This window comes from Telopea speciosissima, chromosome 4 (genome assembly GCF_018873765.1).
Source record: "Telopea speciosissima isolate NSW1024214 ecotype Mountain lineage chromosome 4, Tspe_v1, whole genome shotgun sequence".
Taxonomy (NCBI): Eukaryota; Viridiplantae; Streptophyta; class Magnoliopsida; order Proteales; family Proteaceae; genus Telopea; species Telopea speciosissima.
Window position 1 is genome coordinate 5,387,785 of NC_057919.1, and position 17,580 is coordinate 5,405,364.

At 37.0% G+C, this 17,580-nt stretch overlaps 1 protein-coding gene across 1 annotated transcript; it reads right to left on the reverse strand.

Moving 5' to 3' along the window:
• Positions 1-8,922: 8,922 nt before the first annotated feature.
• LOC122658194 (translation initiation factor IF-2-like) lies at positions 8,923-12,880 on the reverse strand. Its single transcript, XM_043853105.1, has 3 exons — positions 12,324-12,880; positions 10,452-10,581; positions 8,923-8,979 (listed from the first exon to the last, which is right to left on the reverse strand). Exons 1-3 carry the CDS (start codon positions 12,878-12,880, stop codon positions 8,923-8,925), a joined length of 744 nt encoding a protein of 247 aa, XP_043709040.1.
• Positions 12,881-17,580: the final 4,700 nt, after the last annotated feature.

Here is a 17,580-nt window from a genome sequence, read left to right on the forward strand (position 1 = left end):
CGTGGTAGTGATAACTACACGTCACGGGGAAGAATTAATAATTAATCATACTCTCGGGGTGCGGGTATAACATGCTCTCTATCTATCTTATGTATTTTGTTTTCCTTTGTTTGGTGTTGGGCGTGCATGAATGAATAGTCTTCTTTTCTACTTTAAAAAAAAAAAAACTGTCACTTTGAAAACATACTCTTTACAACCTTCTTTTGATTATCCTTTGTCTTATTCTTAAAAATTTGTTAATCTATAAAAAAAAAAGACTTTTTGAATAATTTTAAAAATGAATTATTATTATGTTATTATAAAAAATTGTTAGTGTCGTACACATTTTAAAAATACACATAAAATAATAAATTTTTTTTTTTTTTGATAGTTTATAAATTATTTCTTTGAGATCTTAAAGGGTGTTAATAAAACATTCCTTATTAAGCATCTGGGCCAATTGGTGAGCACGTCTGGGTATCGATCCAGGGGCAGAGTCGCAGAAGCATCATCTCACGGTGCCTTGTGAGAGGGCATAGAAAACACCACCAAGTAGAGATCTTTTTTCCTTTATAGTTACACCTTTTTGAGTTATCAGAAAAAGAAGATATAGCTCTTACCCAAAAAAAAAGAAGAAAAAGAAGATATGGCGATTATTTATGTTTAGTAAGTTCTTCAGAGGCTTCCTAAAATTACAAAAACAAATTTCTCTATGCAAGTGGATGGGGCCAAGGAGTTGTCTTGGTATGATCTGAGTGGGATGTATACCAAACGTTTTTGTTTGATGGGAAAATGTATACCAAACTTGGTTGGACATCTCCATTTCATACAGAACATCCCGATGGGGTACTCTTATCAAAAAAAAATCCTGATGGGGTATAAAATTTTGGTTATTTATTATTAAACAATGCTACATGCATTATATTCGATTTGTCATATCGGTATCGGTAACAGTCAATATTGATCGAAATGGATCAACCAATGCTGTATGGATTTGATTTTTTTTTAAATTGAAAAAATAGGTTTATGATCTTGTATTGGCCTGATACGACCGGATACATATCAGTACCGATATTAATGTCGGCAGCGATAATCGATCTCGTCAACAATTCTATAAGCTAAATCCGTGATTCCCTCATCATGATCATATGAAATGTTCTTCTTATGCTTGTGAAACTAATACTCTTGTGGAATTTATTTGCTTCCACCATCATTATTAGTTATAGAGGGAAAAGAATGTAAATGACAAGAACAATACTCCAAACGAGTACCACATCAATATTTTTCATAGCTTTAGAGAATGTAAAATAACAAGAACAATACTTCAAACCTACGACAATACTTCAAACCTACGTTGCTTTCCTGTAGCCTATGTTGCAGTCTTATTGTTAAAAATTGTCCATTAATAAAATATTCTAGGCTTTTCCCTTTCATTGGACATTTAATGGTGGCGGGCAGGGACTCGAAACTCTGTTTTCTAATACCATAAATCCAAAAGAGTTATGTGGGCAAGGATAATAGGGAAGAAGTCTTACAGGAAAATTTGTTTTGTTGGATGATTTTATATTTTATTTATGCGATTTTCCTGCATCTTTTTTGGATGATTTTATGTTTTATTCAATTTTTAGTTTCTAATCCTAAACGATTTGGAGAAAATGAGGACAATTGATCACTTCACTATTTAATTTTGGTGGGTTTTTATCATAAGGGCATTTTAATCATTAGATCCCCTGAAACCAACGTCTAATATCCCTAACTAACGGATTGGACTAGAATATTACAAAGTTTGAAAAGTAGGAGTGCATTTGGAAATAGTGAAAATTCAAGGGTGCATTTGTTCGTATGGACAATTTGAAGAAAACCCTTATTTCTTTAATACCAATTTTTTTTGGAAGCTACTGTGCGATCCAACAGTTTTTGGCCTAACAAGCCTTATTAAGGGCCAAACACTCCATTTAGCTAGGCTGTGGGGTAAGGTGGGAAATGGGATTATTATCCTCTCCAATTCTTAAAACTTGGCATTGCAGCAGTGTTAGGTGGAGATGCCAACACGTGGCAGCTAGGACATCCAATGGTCCAAGCTCAACATAGTCAATGAGTTCGGATCATTGGATGTCCAAGCTACCATATGTCGGCACCTCCACTGCCGTACTACCGCACTGCTGAACTTTAGGGAATTGGAGAAAATAATTTTCCTAGAAAATAGCATCTTGTTGATATTTACAACGATGCTTGGGTACCACTCTGCCCAATGTGCACATTCCTAACCTCCCCATTGCCTCTGGACCCCGTGTGGTAGCCGACGTAATTCATTGGGGGCACACACAGATAGGATTAATCCCTTATTCTTTTGGTTTTATTCCGAATGAGGAAGCAAAGCATATTTTATCCATTCCTTTTGGCATTAGGAATTAGGATTTGGGCTGGGGGTGGTCCTTCACAAATACTGGTACATTTACGGCCAGATCTACAGAGCCTGATAAGTGAGTTCATACGTTGTCAGGAAGTGGGCTGGGCTATTTATATGGGCAGCCCACTGATGTAATCACAGATCCATGGGCCCTTAACAACAAAAAAATACATGGTAATGTGAGTTCCCTAGGCCAGTCTACGGTAGACTGGATCTGGGCTAGCTTTCTCCCGATTAACCATCCAAAGGAAATCATTAACCAATCAAAACAGGGCTGCACAACCCAAATAAACTCACCAACACGAATTGAAAATGATCTGGTAAATACTAGTTGTTGAAAAACCACACAACAGAATGACGATTTTGCAGAAAATAACAAAGGGAAAGAGAAAACACACACACAAGAAAGAGAGTTTTACGTGGTTCACCCCCAAGAAGATAGATTACATCCACGGCAAAGTGATAGTCCCAGATCTACTATTTCTATGAAGAAAATACAAAAACTCTGTCACAACCCTCACATCTCTCAAAGAGATAACCATTATATAAAGATACAATATAGAGAAATCCTAACCCACAAAAGTACAAAACTGCCTCCCAGAAACCCACCCGATTTGATTTGGATTCTAAAACAACATGGAATGAAATACATATCAAATCGAAGATCTCGACAATCTATAGTCGGTTTGGCACTTCGGATACTTTCAGGTTTGGGTACAGTTTAAGTTGACACCCAAACAATCCACTAACCAAACAAGTCACTTTCATGTTGGACCAGCTAAACCCCAAGCCAATCCCTCTGATCCAATTTTTACCTTTAATTTGGATTTTCTCTTTATGTTATTATATGGGAGAATGTTCTCTGTGCCGGGGGCATAGGCTGCGCCCAGACATATGGGTGTGTGTGCAATGACCACCCTACCCCCCTTGAGTGGCAGACCCATGTGTCTGTGCTCAACCTACACTGTGGCATAGAGAACGTGACCCCTTATCATATTTAGGCCATTTCACATTGTTTCATGGTAATCAGGAATAATAAATTTCTTGTAGAACAGAACTTGCGGGTTTGCTTACTCTCTCTGATCCATCACAGTTGCATTCTCACTAGGGTTATTGTTTGGTAAAAAGTTTAAAAGAGTAGATACTTGAATACCGATACAAATCGACTTGATAGAGAGTGCACTGTTTGAGTGTTGATTTCCATTGGTCCCTTTTTGTGGTTCAGATTTCTCCTCTCAAAAGTTAGCGTGAAAGCCCGAGAGGAGCATGGGAACCGGCTAATCTGATGGCGAAACATTGCATTAATGACGTTGCCTGTTTATCAACGTCAACAGTTTGGTAATTTTCAATAGGAAAAAGAAAATTCAACATAATAAAATTTGTGAAAAAAGAACTATGTCCAGGAGGCTAGCACTCTCATAAATCTCTCTCCCCTTTTCATGTGAAAAAATACCTTTGTCCACTTGTTTTGAAGAAGAGAGAGATCGACATATGGGAGTGCTAGGGAAGGCCACACACCTTGACTAAAACACTACTTCCCATAAAATTTTGACACGAAGTGGTAAACAAATGGGTTGAAATTGGTTTGAAGATGTGATGCACGCATTTGATAGAAGGCGTTGATGTGCTCAACCAGCACAACAGGATAAAATATGGGCCATTGTGTTTGGGCATGGCCTGTTCCCTTCCCCCAAAACATTTTCCCCATAAAATATATTATAGTTCTTCAAGATTTCAGAAAAGAGAAACAATAAATGTAATTTGGGAAAAGGAAACATACATATTATACCCTTATCACATAAAAAAGAATGGGGTCCTTAGTTACACTCTCTCTCTCCTATTTTGACCACGTGGACTTCATATGAGTGATACCATTATTTAGCCTTTCATTGGTGTAGTGTGCGGATTCCTTCTTAGTTCTTACACTGCCCTTGTAGGAATCACCCCCCCATTCAATTTACATTTAGGGAAAAAGATTTGTACTTGGTCATGTTTCCTACACCCTCTCATAGGGCATTGTGAGCTTACGCCTGTGCCCCCTGCCCCCTGGGTAGATACCCAGGCGCGCTCACCCATTGCTTAGACGCTTGTGTAGAGACCATGCAACCAAGTGGAGATTTCTTGCCCTTAAATTTATTAGAAAATTCATGGGTTTGGGCTAGCCAATCAATCAAAATAATTAAAAACCTTAGAATTAAGCCTAATTACAATTAAAAATTAATTATATATCAAAATAAATAATATGATCCAATTCTATGATTGCATCAATATTTTTTTTTGATAAAAGAGCTTTATTATGAAAATGTGAAAGCTCATGGCTGAGGATGACACAGATCAACAAGCCATGGATCGAAAATGGACCATACCATCGTACACATCACCAATAGCACCCGCTTTGCCAGGGATTGCATCAATATGTTATGCATATATAATACCTTGATATTGATGAAATATATAGATTCGCTAAGCATTTGTTTTGAAATTTAAGCTTTTTTTTTTCCAATGTCTTTTTTTATGATAATATACCTAAAACAACTCATATAACATAAATTCTATATGATTTAACATGCCCTATTGACTTAATGATCTCCATGCACTGCAGTCATAAAGAATGTAACACCAGATGGGAGGCTAACTTCTGAATCAATTATATATTGATCAATAGATAAAATATTAATGTATGTTTGATCCCGTCATAAGAGTGCTAGCCCGCCTGAATCTCCCAAGCCACCTATTCCATTATGGTGGAAAGTGACAACCAGAAAATTATCAACTTCCTATGTGAAGTCTCTAAGGAAGTGCTTTGATCAATAATGACTGATATTAAACACTTGGTCTCCTATCTTGACGATATTTCTTTTCGTTTTATTTCAAGGGATGTCAACACTATTGTAGACTCCCTTGCTAGGAGGGTCCTATTCTTAACGGATAGTGAGTTTGGCCCAACTCCGTTCCCTGTGTCTCTATTGATTATATTTCAGAGTCCAGGAGTGTAATCCGTTCCTTTCAATAGATTTTGCTTCTACCAAAAAAATAAAAAAAACAGGTTGACGTGAAACTACTCTCTCTCTCTCTCAAAATAAATGAGTTAGATTAGAGTCGAGTTACTTTGACATGATTAAGATACTGAGTCATGTTAATTAGGCTGAAACTACTCTCTCTCTCTCTCTCTAAAAAAATTGAACTTCTAACTGCTAAGTTCAAAGAAAAAATCCCTGTAATGGGCAAAATATTCAATTTAGAACTTCATTAAGAGATCCATAAGATACAGATCTGCCAAAAAAATACGGTATTATTCATGTAATTGAATAAATGAAACAATAAATAAGGGAGAAAGACCGCTACCTGGTAACTTGTGTCTTGGATGCATATGCCCCTACCCAAACACAGGGGTGTGTAAAATGACAGCCAATTTCCACCTTTTTCATGGGGGGTGTGGCAATCATTCTGTACGCTCCCTGTGTCTGGATGCAGGGCAGAGGCTTAGTTAGTAAGTTCGGGAACGGCAATTGAATGGGAACGGATACGTACGGCAATTAAACGGACTAGATGGTAATAATACTTTTCAAAAATCCGACTTCATAAAATGCATACGGTAATAATACAGTACATGTTTAATACGGCATAGACGACAATAATACTTTAAAAAAAGCGGACATATATTCATTATATAACATGCATTCATCACCTAATAAACAAAATAATATCATGATTTTATGAACTAAAATAAACACAATAATATAATATGCTATATAACATCTCTAAGATTATCATTTAACATATCAAAATATCAATAATCTACAAAAAATGAATGTAGATTGTCTGAAAATGAGATGAGCAAGTTGATTACCTTATCATTAAATCATTCTTCCAACATTACATTTCTTTCTATCTACAATGAAATAACCATATATTTTTAACCAGATGTGTTCTTGTGAAGGGGGATGAGTTCCCACTAATTAACCAACACAAGACAAGAGGGAGAGTTCCAGATATGGATCTCCACTGTACACATTAGCTACAAGAGACAGAAAAACAAGAATAAAATAGAATAGAGATTGAGCCGTTCTCGCCAATATCACACCAGATTCATTTGCTTCATTACCACCATCAAAGTTCAAAGACCAGAGAAACAAGAGGAGAGTACAAGACTTAAGTGCCGCTTTGTTGAACGGAGATGGGGAGGATGATTGGAGATGGAGGGCGACTCTTGTTGCGAACAGTTGCCTGCTACGGTTGGATGTTCAACGCAAATCGAAAGGGACGAAAGGGAAAGTGAAATCGTTTCCCTAAATTCTAATCTTTTGGGTATTTAAAAAAAAAAAAAAAAAGCGTATAATACTCGATCGATTAAAAAACACATCGATTAAAAACACATTTTTTATAAAAATATGAATTATATGTTAAAAAATTCGGATACACATATAATACACGTATTATACGCATATTTACTAACTAAGGGCAGAGCACCTCAAGTGCTCAGATAGTGTTCTCTTTTCTATATATAAATAAATAAAGGTGTGACGCCGGAGTTGGAACTTAGGTGTCGTAGGTGCAAGTCGGTAAATTACTAGTGTCCTACACCATAGCAGCTTGGGCCGGAGTTCTCGACCGCTCCATGAGTGTGATCATCACCAAGGCTGGGGGGACAGGCTGCCTGGCGATATTGGCCTTCACCAACAGAGCTTGGATCCGACTTTCTGGTTCGTTCAACCGGCAAGTCAAAAAGTACCTCGTTGTTCTCCTTAGCAGCTTCTGTGAAGAAGAAAATAAAGCTCGCCAAGAAGAGAAAGAGAAAGAGAAGAAGGAATTGGGGAGATTTGAGTTCTCTTGCCATTCTCTTAAGATGTATTTGTTGCTTTGCAGGTGAGTAGGGCAATGAATTGTGAATTTGCGAAGGCTTTGCATTTGAAATAATGGTAAGAATTCAGCGTAGAACCTTGAATCCCGGGTGGGTTTCCTTCCAAAAGTCATTAACTTGGAACCTTAATTCCCCACCGTTGACACACCAGGAAATGTATGGGAACCAGCGGATCTGATGACTTTGACTTTCTATGAACCTCAAAAGTTTGGGTTACTAGTTTGGTATGCAATCTTTGGAATGCATTTTAGGGTTTTATTTTTTGGGATAAGTAAAGTATATTAAAAGAAGAAAAAAAATAAATATAAACGAAAAAACAGGAAGTCACTTAGAACATCTTTAAAAAATCCTTAAAAAGGGAAATGGGAGGCCCCTAACTAAAACAGAACAGACCCCGTATTAATCAAAGTGTCAAAAACAAGGAAGTTACAATCGATAGTAGCTATAGAAATCAATATCCCCCTTAACGAATTTACAAATTTCTTCCGGAAAATCAATCGGTTGGAGAATAATCTCCACATCACCCATAGGTAAGGAGGCAATGTAATCTACTGGTTGATTCACCTCCCTCTGCGATCCACACATGCTTGTATTCCACTAAAGAAAGAGAGGCACTCAAATGGTGGATTATTTCGCTTTCTCAAACAAAAAACAACAATTTTTATCATATAGCTGACATCTAACACTTTCAATTAGCCCATGGAAAGGTATTTTTGATCACGTATAAAAAGGTGTAGAGGTTTAATGATGACACAAGAGTTCAATCATATAATGTTATAACCACTGAAAAAGAGATTTCTTTACTCCATGGTGGAGAAAAACTTTTTCCAAATTTGTAATAGGGCAAGAGAATGTTGCTCCGTTGCTTGGTTGTGTAGTCCCTATATCAGTGTGGATGCAATTTTTTATTTCAAGAGAGGTTAGGTGTTAATTTCACACGCTCTTGTGTATGTGCACGAGAACCACGCAACCTAGCAGCATTTTTTTTCCCCTTTGTATTATTAATACATGCTATGCATATATAATACCTTAACATTGATGAAAGGATTTTCTTCCCCATCACTATGCCAGTATTTATCTTCCATCCACCAAAAAACCTTCTCCCCAAACAGAGCCTGATAAGTGTGAATATGTTGTGGGGAAGTGGATAGTTATCTGGGCTGCCCACCGATGTGATAAGTCATAGGAGGATCCATGAGTCCTCAAAAACACAAAACACATGGTAAATGTGAGTTCCCTAGGCCAGTCGTCTACAGTGGACTGGATCTGGGCTTTCTCCTTGTTAACCATCCACCAAAACAGGGTTGCACAATCCAAGTAACTCACCAACCCGAACTAAATATGACCCGGTAAATATCCATCGTCGGTTTGGCAATTTGGGTACAATTCAAGTTAACATCTGCTGTCGCTTAATCCTGAACTTGCTGAGGTGAATGATCTATTGAAGAGATAGAGAATGATTGGATAAAATCCGAGGTTAATTCGTGGTAACTCCGATGATTAAGTCTGAACCAAATAATCAGCATATAAGAATGAAATATGATAAGAGTAATATAAATGTGAAACACTGCACCGGAGATTTCTTGACGCAACAACACCCTAACAACCAAGTTGATAGGGTTTTTTTTGTAGAATAACCACTGAAACATTTACCCCTTGTAAGACCAAGTGCTTAAGCTTGGATTTCAACTTCAGAAGTACTTGCCGATTTGAAGGATTCTCTTCCGACCTATTGCAAAACATAAAATGCAAAAAATGGGATCAAGTGATCAACATCGAATTGGGAGATTTATTTTTTTAAAAAAAAACTGCTTTTCAAGGTTACTGATGGGATTTCGTGTGAATGTAAGTATCACATATCCAATGTGAGTATCTCAATATACATGTAACCTTCATTAAAAAAAAATAAAATTATAAAGGTAATTTGGGCACCCTTTTCTTATTGGGTAGCTTTTAAGGGTGACTTCTATCCAAGTCTCAAAAAACAAAAAAATGCGTGCAAAACAAACTCTATTAACAAGGGACGAAGTTTCCCTCCACCCATAGGGGACGGTTCACCCACCATTCTAAGGTTCACAAACTCCTCTCAGAGTTTTAGTATGTTCCAAAATACTTTCCCGTCCTCTCCTGCCCCTCTGTGAATGGGATCTTATTCATCATGAGTAGAGGGAAACTCGATCTTTAGAAATTATAATAAAATCCTACAAGATTCGTGAACCCTAGAATGGGTCAGTGAACCTTTGCCACGGTGATAGGTTGTGAACTTGTGATTGGCCCGTTTTTTGGGTTTTGTATGCGAAGAGGCCAAGGGTAGATCAGTGGTCCAGTTTTTGACCATCAAAGCTGAAAGGAAACGAGTTTCCAATTGGGGAAATGATACTGTAAAGTGTGAACCCACGAAGTGTTATGAACTCTCAAATGCTTCATCACCATAAAAAACCACATTCGATGCACTTTTCACATTTTTTTTGAAAATTTTCGAGTGTTTGACCGTCCGGTAATAGGTTTATAGAAAATTTCTGCTATACTAGATTCACAGTAGCAAAACCCAACAGAGAGTCCACCATCTGAGTGTATGACCCCTCAGGAATAAGATGCTCTTCTCCAAAAGTCAGCGCAAAAAACCTTGAGTCCCAAGTCTCTTCCCAAAAAGTCAAAATTTGGAAGCTTATTCCCCGCTTGATAGCCCGGGAGGAGCTGGGAGGTAGGTGCATCAGATGGCTAAACAGTGCTTAATGACGTTGACTGTTTACCAAAGTCAAAAGTTTGGTACTTTTCAAGTGTTAATTTTCAACGCACGGCATAGAATTTTAAGAATTGGATAAAAGGAATTTCAATTACTTGATAACTATGACATTGTACTCTAAATCTAATTTAGTAAACAACTTATGGGCTTGACCTAACCCATCAATCAAAATAAAATTATGAATTGATTAAAAAATATGTGATTTTACCATCTAACTTCTAGTGAAATGAAAAATTCCATCAATGTTGATGTCCCTACATGCCAGACGATCAGATATTGATAGCTTACCTCATTAAAAAATCATCATAAATCAAAATAAATAATAAGATGCAATTTAAGGATTGCATCAATATGTTGTGCATATATAATTTCTTAACCTTGATGAAATATAATGTAAAATGTACTTAGAATGCATTCCAAGAAAGCATACCAAAAGTTGGCTTAGTATCCCTTACCATCGCAGCTGGGCCCGAGTGCTTCTTCCTGATCTCTTCTAGGGTTTGAGTATTGGTAGACTTATGGCCTTCACCAGGGTTTGAGCCGGAGTTCTTGACCCCTCCAAGAGTTGTGAAGTATGGGAACCAGCTGGTCTGATGGTGAACCATTGCTTAATGATGTTGAGTGTCTTATGAACGTTAGAAGTTTGGGTTACTATCAGGAAAAGTGAATCTGTTGACTCCTAAGCTTTAGGTTGCAATTTTCAATATGATCCACAACTTGACTCAAACTCAACACACAATTTATAGGAATTGGATCAAAGTAAACACGTGGATTGGAATAGGTTTGAGAATGTGTGACACACTTGAACCTCTTGACACGATAAGTTCTTAATTAAGACGGAGTTTCTCTACAAAGAGGGAATCTCAATTTCTAATTAAGGACATCTACGACCCTTTCATTTAGCATAGAAAAGGGTATTTTCGATCTTGTATACATGATCACAGTGTAGAAGAGATTTCTCTATTCCACGGGTGGAGTAAAACTTACTCAAAATTTATAATATTAATGCGTGCTATGCATATATAATAATACCTTAACGTTGATGAAATATATAAATTGTTGCGTAAAAAAAATAAAAAAAATAAAAAATATATATATATATAAATTGGTGTTTTTATTCAGAGGAACGTTTTCCTCCACCGTGGGTGAAGGAGAAGTAAAATTATCTAAGGTCATTATTACTCGGACCTGGCTCCTGTCCAGCCGTGGCGGGAGCTGGATGGTCCAGCGCTCAGAAACCACCTCAAAAATAGGGGTGGGGGTGGCCATTTCACATGTGGGGCCCAAGTGGGACCCACCTGTGAATTGACCATCCCACCCCTATTTTTGATGTCGTTTAGCAGGGCTGGACGTTCCAGCTCCCTCCACCACGACTGGACAGAATCCTTTTCCTTATTACTCTACCCCATTGCTATACAAAGTCGATAACACTCTCCTCACTATTGAAGGAATTCTTTCTTGACCATGGGTGAAGGGAAACTGCCTCCTTTGATTTGTATATTAAAGACGTAATGAAAATTCATATGATCTAGCATTTTCTATTGAGCTAAGTTATCTTCCCAAAAAGATCCTGTCCAGCAGCCTCACTGTGTCCGGGCAGGGGTGAGGTGGTCTTTTCATGCCTCATTGTGTCTGGCGCTGCACATACAGCCCGACGAGGATACTGGACGTCTGGACAGGAGCCGACTCTATTATCTTCTCGCATGTGATATTTATATGATTTTCTCTTTCCTATCCTGACTATGTGGATATCCCATGCATGTGAATGATACCGTTCTCTAAATAACCATTGGTGTAGCGTGAGAGTGAGAGATTCACCCCATACTGAGAAGTCGTGGGAAACACTCTCCCGTAATCTTGTCACTCAAAGCATCTCCATGCACCTTTACCTTTCAAATTATTCATGTTATCCAAAACAGAGCTTTGAAGGGCTAGTTTTGAATTGAAATTTTGTGCCATTGAGAGAGAGAGAGAGAGAGAGAGAGAGAGAGTTGAACAACTATGAGATGATAAGTTCAAAGAAAAATACACTTTATTGAGGAAAATATTCAACTTAGAACTTCATTTACAAAGTTCAGTAAGAAAAAAAAAAACAAGTTCCAGAATACTGGAGATCTAAGATTCAGACCTGCAAAAAGAATGAATTATTTTTGTGTCTAGTAAGCACACCCATTCAGACTGGGTTATCACTGACGATTCTTGTATGTTTATCCCTATATTTTTACAGTATTAATATCACGTATTTGAATAAATGAAATAATAAAATAAAAAGGTTGTGAAGGAGGAGGAGGAGGAGTTGGGAGTCTTGGGACTTAATTGGGAATCACTAGTGCCCATCACCAGGAGGGCTTGGCCCAGAAGTCTTAATCCCTCCAAGCGTCTTTCCATTTGTGTACTTGTTACCATCACCAGGAGGGCTAGGCCCTGAAGTCTTATTCCCTCCAAGTGTCTTTCCATTGGTGAACTTGTTACCTGCACCAGGAGGGCTAGGCCCCGAAGTTTTAATCCCTCCATTGGTGAAGTTGTTACCTGCACCAGGTGGGCTAGGCCCGGAAGTCTTATTCCCTCCAAGGGTCTTTCCATTGGTGAACTTGTTACCATCACCTGGGCTTGGGCCTGCATTCTTGACCCCTCCAAGAAACTGAACGTTGGTGAACTTTTTATCATCAATAGTTTTTGCATTGGTGAAGCTGTGACCTTCACCAGGGCTTGGACCTGACTCCTTGATTGCTCCAAGAGTCAAGCCATCAAAGAACTCCAGATTCTTCTTCTTGGGATGAACCCCAGCCTTCAAAATATTGAATGGACGAGCAGCTTCTGTGAAGGAGAAGAGAGTGATGACAAGCAGAAGAAAGAACAGAGGAGATTTGAGTGGTATGGCCATGTCTGAATGTCTCTGTGGTAGAGGTGGTGGTGGTGGTGGTGTGGGCTTAGTTTCTTACAGATGGATTTGTTGGGTGCTCTGCAAGTCTGTAAGTAAGGAAGGAAGGAAGTTATACAAATTGGGTTAGTGATGGCTTTATATTTATAGTAAAGATTAACGAAGGGTTTCGTACGTTTGACTTGGAATCCCAAGAGTTTTGATTGTTCAAACTCGTGGAGCACTTGCACCGTCACCTCTGGGTTCTGACTGATACGAGGAAACATCGTGTGTGTTTCATAGATTTGAATGACTAAAAATCTCGTCTACCCTCGTCAAAGAATTCCAAGTAAAAATTACTGAGAACAAAAAAAAAAAAAAATAATAATAAAGAAAAGAAGTGAAATAGGTTGATGATTTGGGTTGAGGTTGAGAAATAGAGAAAGATTAGTTTTCAGAATTCAAATATTATTTTTTGGGTTTGGGTTTGGGTTCTGGTTTTGAAAATAATAGTTGGAACTTGGAAGTTGGAAACCGCCAAGTCGCAGACGGCCCGTTTGATCAAAGAAAGAAATCTGTATTGGAAGTTGGAATCTGTAAAGTCGCTGCTGATGACCTGTATGATCCAAGAATTCTATTTTTCGGGGAGCATGGGGAAGTCGTCTAATGAGGTAGAGACCACGAAAGGGAACCAATTTCAATTCGCTAATTTTGAGACGTTTTTGACCGGGAATCTCTCTCTCACTGTTTCTGTTTCTGTTTTTATTTATTTATATTTATATTTACATTTAATTTTCTCAAATACTGTATCTACATGTGATTTTTAAGGTTTTGATGAAAGGGTAGGAGTTGGTGGGAGACATGGGTCCCTCAGAATTCCAGCATGTATTAAACATGTCTCCCATATGTGCCTCTTCCTCCAATGCTGCAAAACCAGAGATGAGAGACTCCCTCCCTCTCCATGCCATCCATAGTCCAAGGAGGTTTTAGTTTTGCCTCCTGTATCGGTTGTCTCCGATATCGATGCCAAAAAGGATTGACTGTATCAGTTCGTAGCGGCCTATTCTAACCGTTTTCAATACAATTACTAATTTTTTGGTTTTTTAAAGCAAAAAGCTTACTTTTTTTACTCTATTGCCCCGATACGTATTGATATCATGTTATTAATGATCTCCATCGATACTGAAATCCAAATAAAATCTTTTCCATGGTGTCAGAAGCCTTGGAAATTGAAACCATGGCATATATGCTGGACTGTATGCAAAATTTAAGTAATTCAGTGCTATGACTTGCCGACTGCCCATTTGCATTCTATGGAACGGTTATAAAGTCACAAAATTCGGAAATCGGATCGTTAAATTGGCCTGTGCCATAATTGCCAGTGATTGATCCCAATTTCGAATGATCTTACAAGGTCAATTCACACTCAAAACCCTAAAAACTAAAAATTTCCCTGCTTTTTTGGATCTATGTACTGATTCTAAGGTTCTTGAATATCGATTCTAGTTTTCAGTACTTTAAATGGTTTGATTTGGTTTATGTTGTAATTGAATCCATAGTTCCCCATACATTTCTCGAGAACAAAAAAAAATTTATTGTTCTGATGTATATCAAGATTTTAAAAACCAAAATTGAATTATTATTAATTGATTTCAAGTTCTTGAATCAAAATCGATCTCAGTTAATCGGTTTGTAATTGGTTCCGGCATTTATACGGTTTACTACAAGTTTGGTTTTGGTTTGTTTAATTTGTAAGTGCTTTTTTTGCATTCATTTTATTCGATTTAATGGTTTAATACTTTTCATATGATACGTAAACTTTAAATAAAATAATAATCAATTTACCCGTTTCATTTTAAACAGTTCATTTCAATTTCGATAAACAATTCGGTTTGAAATTGACATCCTTATGTCTTTTTTAGTGACTCGGTCATTCTTCACCTTCTCCAACACGGCTAAGGCATAAAACAATGAAAAGTTTTTATATTAGGTTTGGACTTGGGTTTGAACACTTAAAAAATAAAATTAATCGTCTGGTATTCTATTCAATGGAATGCGTCACTGGTCGAACAAAAAAGTTTTTAATTACATAGATAATTAAGATTGTGCTTGGTATGCATTCTCGAAATAGATTCTAGGTCTAAAACACATCTGAGTCTTTTCTATTTATTCAGCTTTTAAAAATATGTTCGAAATCTTAAAGATCAATATTCCAAAAAATGAACCAAACCTCAGCCAGAGATTTCAAACCATATCAGATTTAAGAAATGTTGGATAGGCCTGATTGAACTGCTAAAGCTCCCTCAAGTCTAAGCTCAAAATCATAGATTTCAGCAAAAGACAAAAGGATTATAACTAGTATGCATTTTGTTCAAACTTATAAACATATTTATTTGAAATTGTGTTATAATGTTGGGATTCTGATTCAACTTTCAAGTCATGGTTTTGAGTTTCTTGCGTAATGAGAATGGCAAAGCAGGAAACTTAGATTATGGGACTTGAGAGTTGGGGATGGGAGTCTTCTTACGGACTTGAACAGCTACTAATGGGTCTTGTTTTTTAGGTAGACCATAGACCATAATCCGTTAGGAATAGTCCTTTTAATGATGGGCCATATGTTAATTCTCTGTTTGGTATACATTCTCATTATACATTCTGGTTATAGAACGTATTTTGAATCTGATTTTTTTTTATTTTCTTACTTTAAAATGTGTTTTAGAACTAGAATCTATTTCGAGAATGCATATCAAATATAATGTTAAGGTTACGTGCTCTATAAACCAATGATATCAATCGAAAAAAAATGATCAAATGCGTATTGGTTTAACTTTGGTTTAGGTTTTTAGAAATCGGTAGAAATCGAAACCGATTGGATGGATTGCACCTGGTAGAAATCGATTAAAAACTGATTATTATTATTAAAATTTTTTTTCATTGTCTTATATTAACCACTCCCTGTCTGTAGTGCTAGGTTCCTTGTGAGGTCAATACGTTTTTAGAGGTGGTCTTACCAGTTTAATTTGAAGGAAATAAATAAAGAGAAACAGCCCACGAGCTGTTAAATTTTGAAATAATTAGTCATGTTTGGACATGGTCCTAGGCTCCTAGCCATTGGTCTATCCATACATTGACCTTTAATCTATTCTCCAATAAAGTCTCCACCATACGCCCATATCTACTTTATTTAAAAGTTACTTCGCTAATACATCATACTAATTGGGATTTAAGGATAATTATACCGTAGTTTTGATGATTCCATTTCTACCAAAATTTTTTTTTTTTGATGACTCCGTTTGGTTGTAAGGCAACTGATGGGGAATTTTTTTCCCCCCCCCCTGTAAAATAGCTTTCACTCACAAGAAAATATTGCATTTCTTTTGTAATCAAACAAAAATTTATTTTTCATGTAAAATATATTTTATTTACCAAGAAAATATTTACATTTCTTTTGCAACCAAACAACATGGGTGTTGGTATCGGTAGAGATCGGTTGATTTATATCAATATCGGTCATAACTGATTCCAATACATATCGATGGTATCGGTAGAATATGATATCTTTTGAATTTACTAGTCCCTTTTCGGGCCTTTATGTTGGCCCTTCTAATGGGTCGTCTTGTATGGCCTTTAATCCCAAAACCCAGTCACATATGAAAGAGCGGATGGAATTAATTTAACAACGCTTTTCCCACAGGATCTGTTGCAGGAAATGGATAATGTGCAACTTCAAATTGTCAAAAAAATGAGAGATTTGAAAGGGAAGAAACCATATGGTCTTTAAAAATTGGGTACATTACACATCATCCCCTGATTTTTGAAAAAACTCAAATCACCCCCTCTATAGTAACGGTGTTAGTTATTGGTGTGAAATGACTATTTTCCCCTTGTACTAAAACATTATAATAAATTTACAATACTACCCTTCCTTCATCTTCAACATTGATCAAGGGTAGTTTAGGGATTTAAATTTATTTAACTGGCTGACATTATCACTTACAACATAAAACTAACGGTTGGGATTAATTTGTCATATTGGGGTCTAAACCAGGGGGTGATTTGAGTTTTTTAAAAAACCAGGGGGTGATCTGAGTTTCGTTTGAAAACCAGGGATGACGTGTGATTTACCATTAAAAATTTCAATGTCACCAGCATGCTTAGTCAGTGTTTGGTATGCATTCTTTGAGCAAGAACATGTTCTGGACTGTAAAAAACTGTTTGATATGCATTCCATTCTCAAATCCTTGGAACGCAGCCTAAGGATTGATGGTGCTTGAAATTTTGCTTCTTTTTTAGGAGGGCAATGTGTTATGATTCGTAATCATAAAGAAATTTTATGTAGCGACTAAGTGTAAACATGGTTGCAGTGATTCAGCTATGGCTATGGAGGCTGAAGCTATCAAGGACGGTCTCCTTCTAGCTAGAAGTATTAAGCTGGATAGTTTGTCGTAGTTTTCAGATTGTAAGCCTTTGGTGGCTTTTTTGAATAATTCCTTTGTTGTTTTAGATTGGGCAGGTTCTTCAATTGTAGCGGATATTCTGACTAAGTATTTATCTTTTTTTGTTTTCCTTGGATCTTCCTAGGTTGTTAAACAAGGAAGCTAATGTCTTAGCTAGGGGTGAGTCTTTGTTATCTCAGTCCTTTGTTTGGTGGGTTAATCCTCCTAGGTTTGTTGTAAACCTTTCTCTTCTTAGGAGAAGGAACATTTCTGTTTGGTTTCAATAAT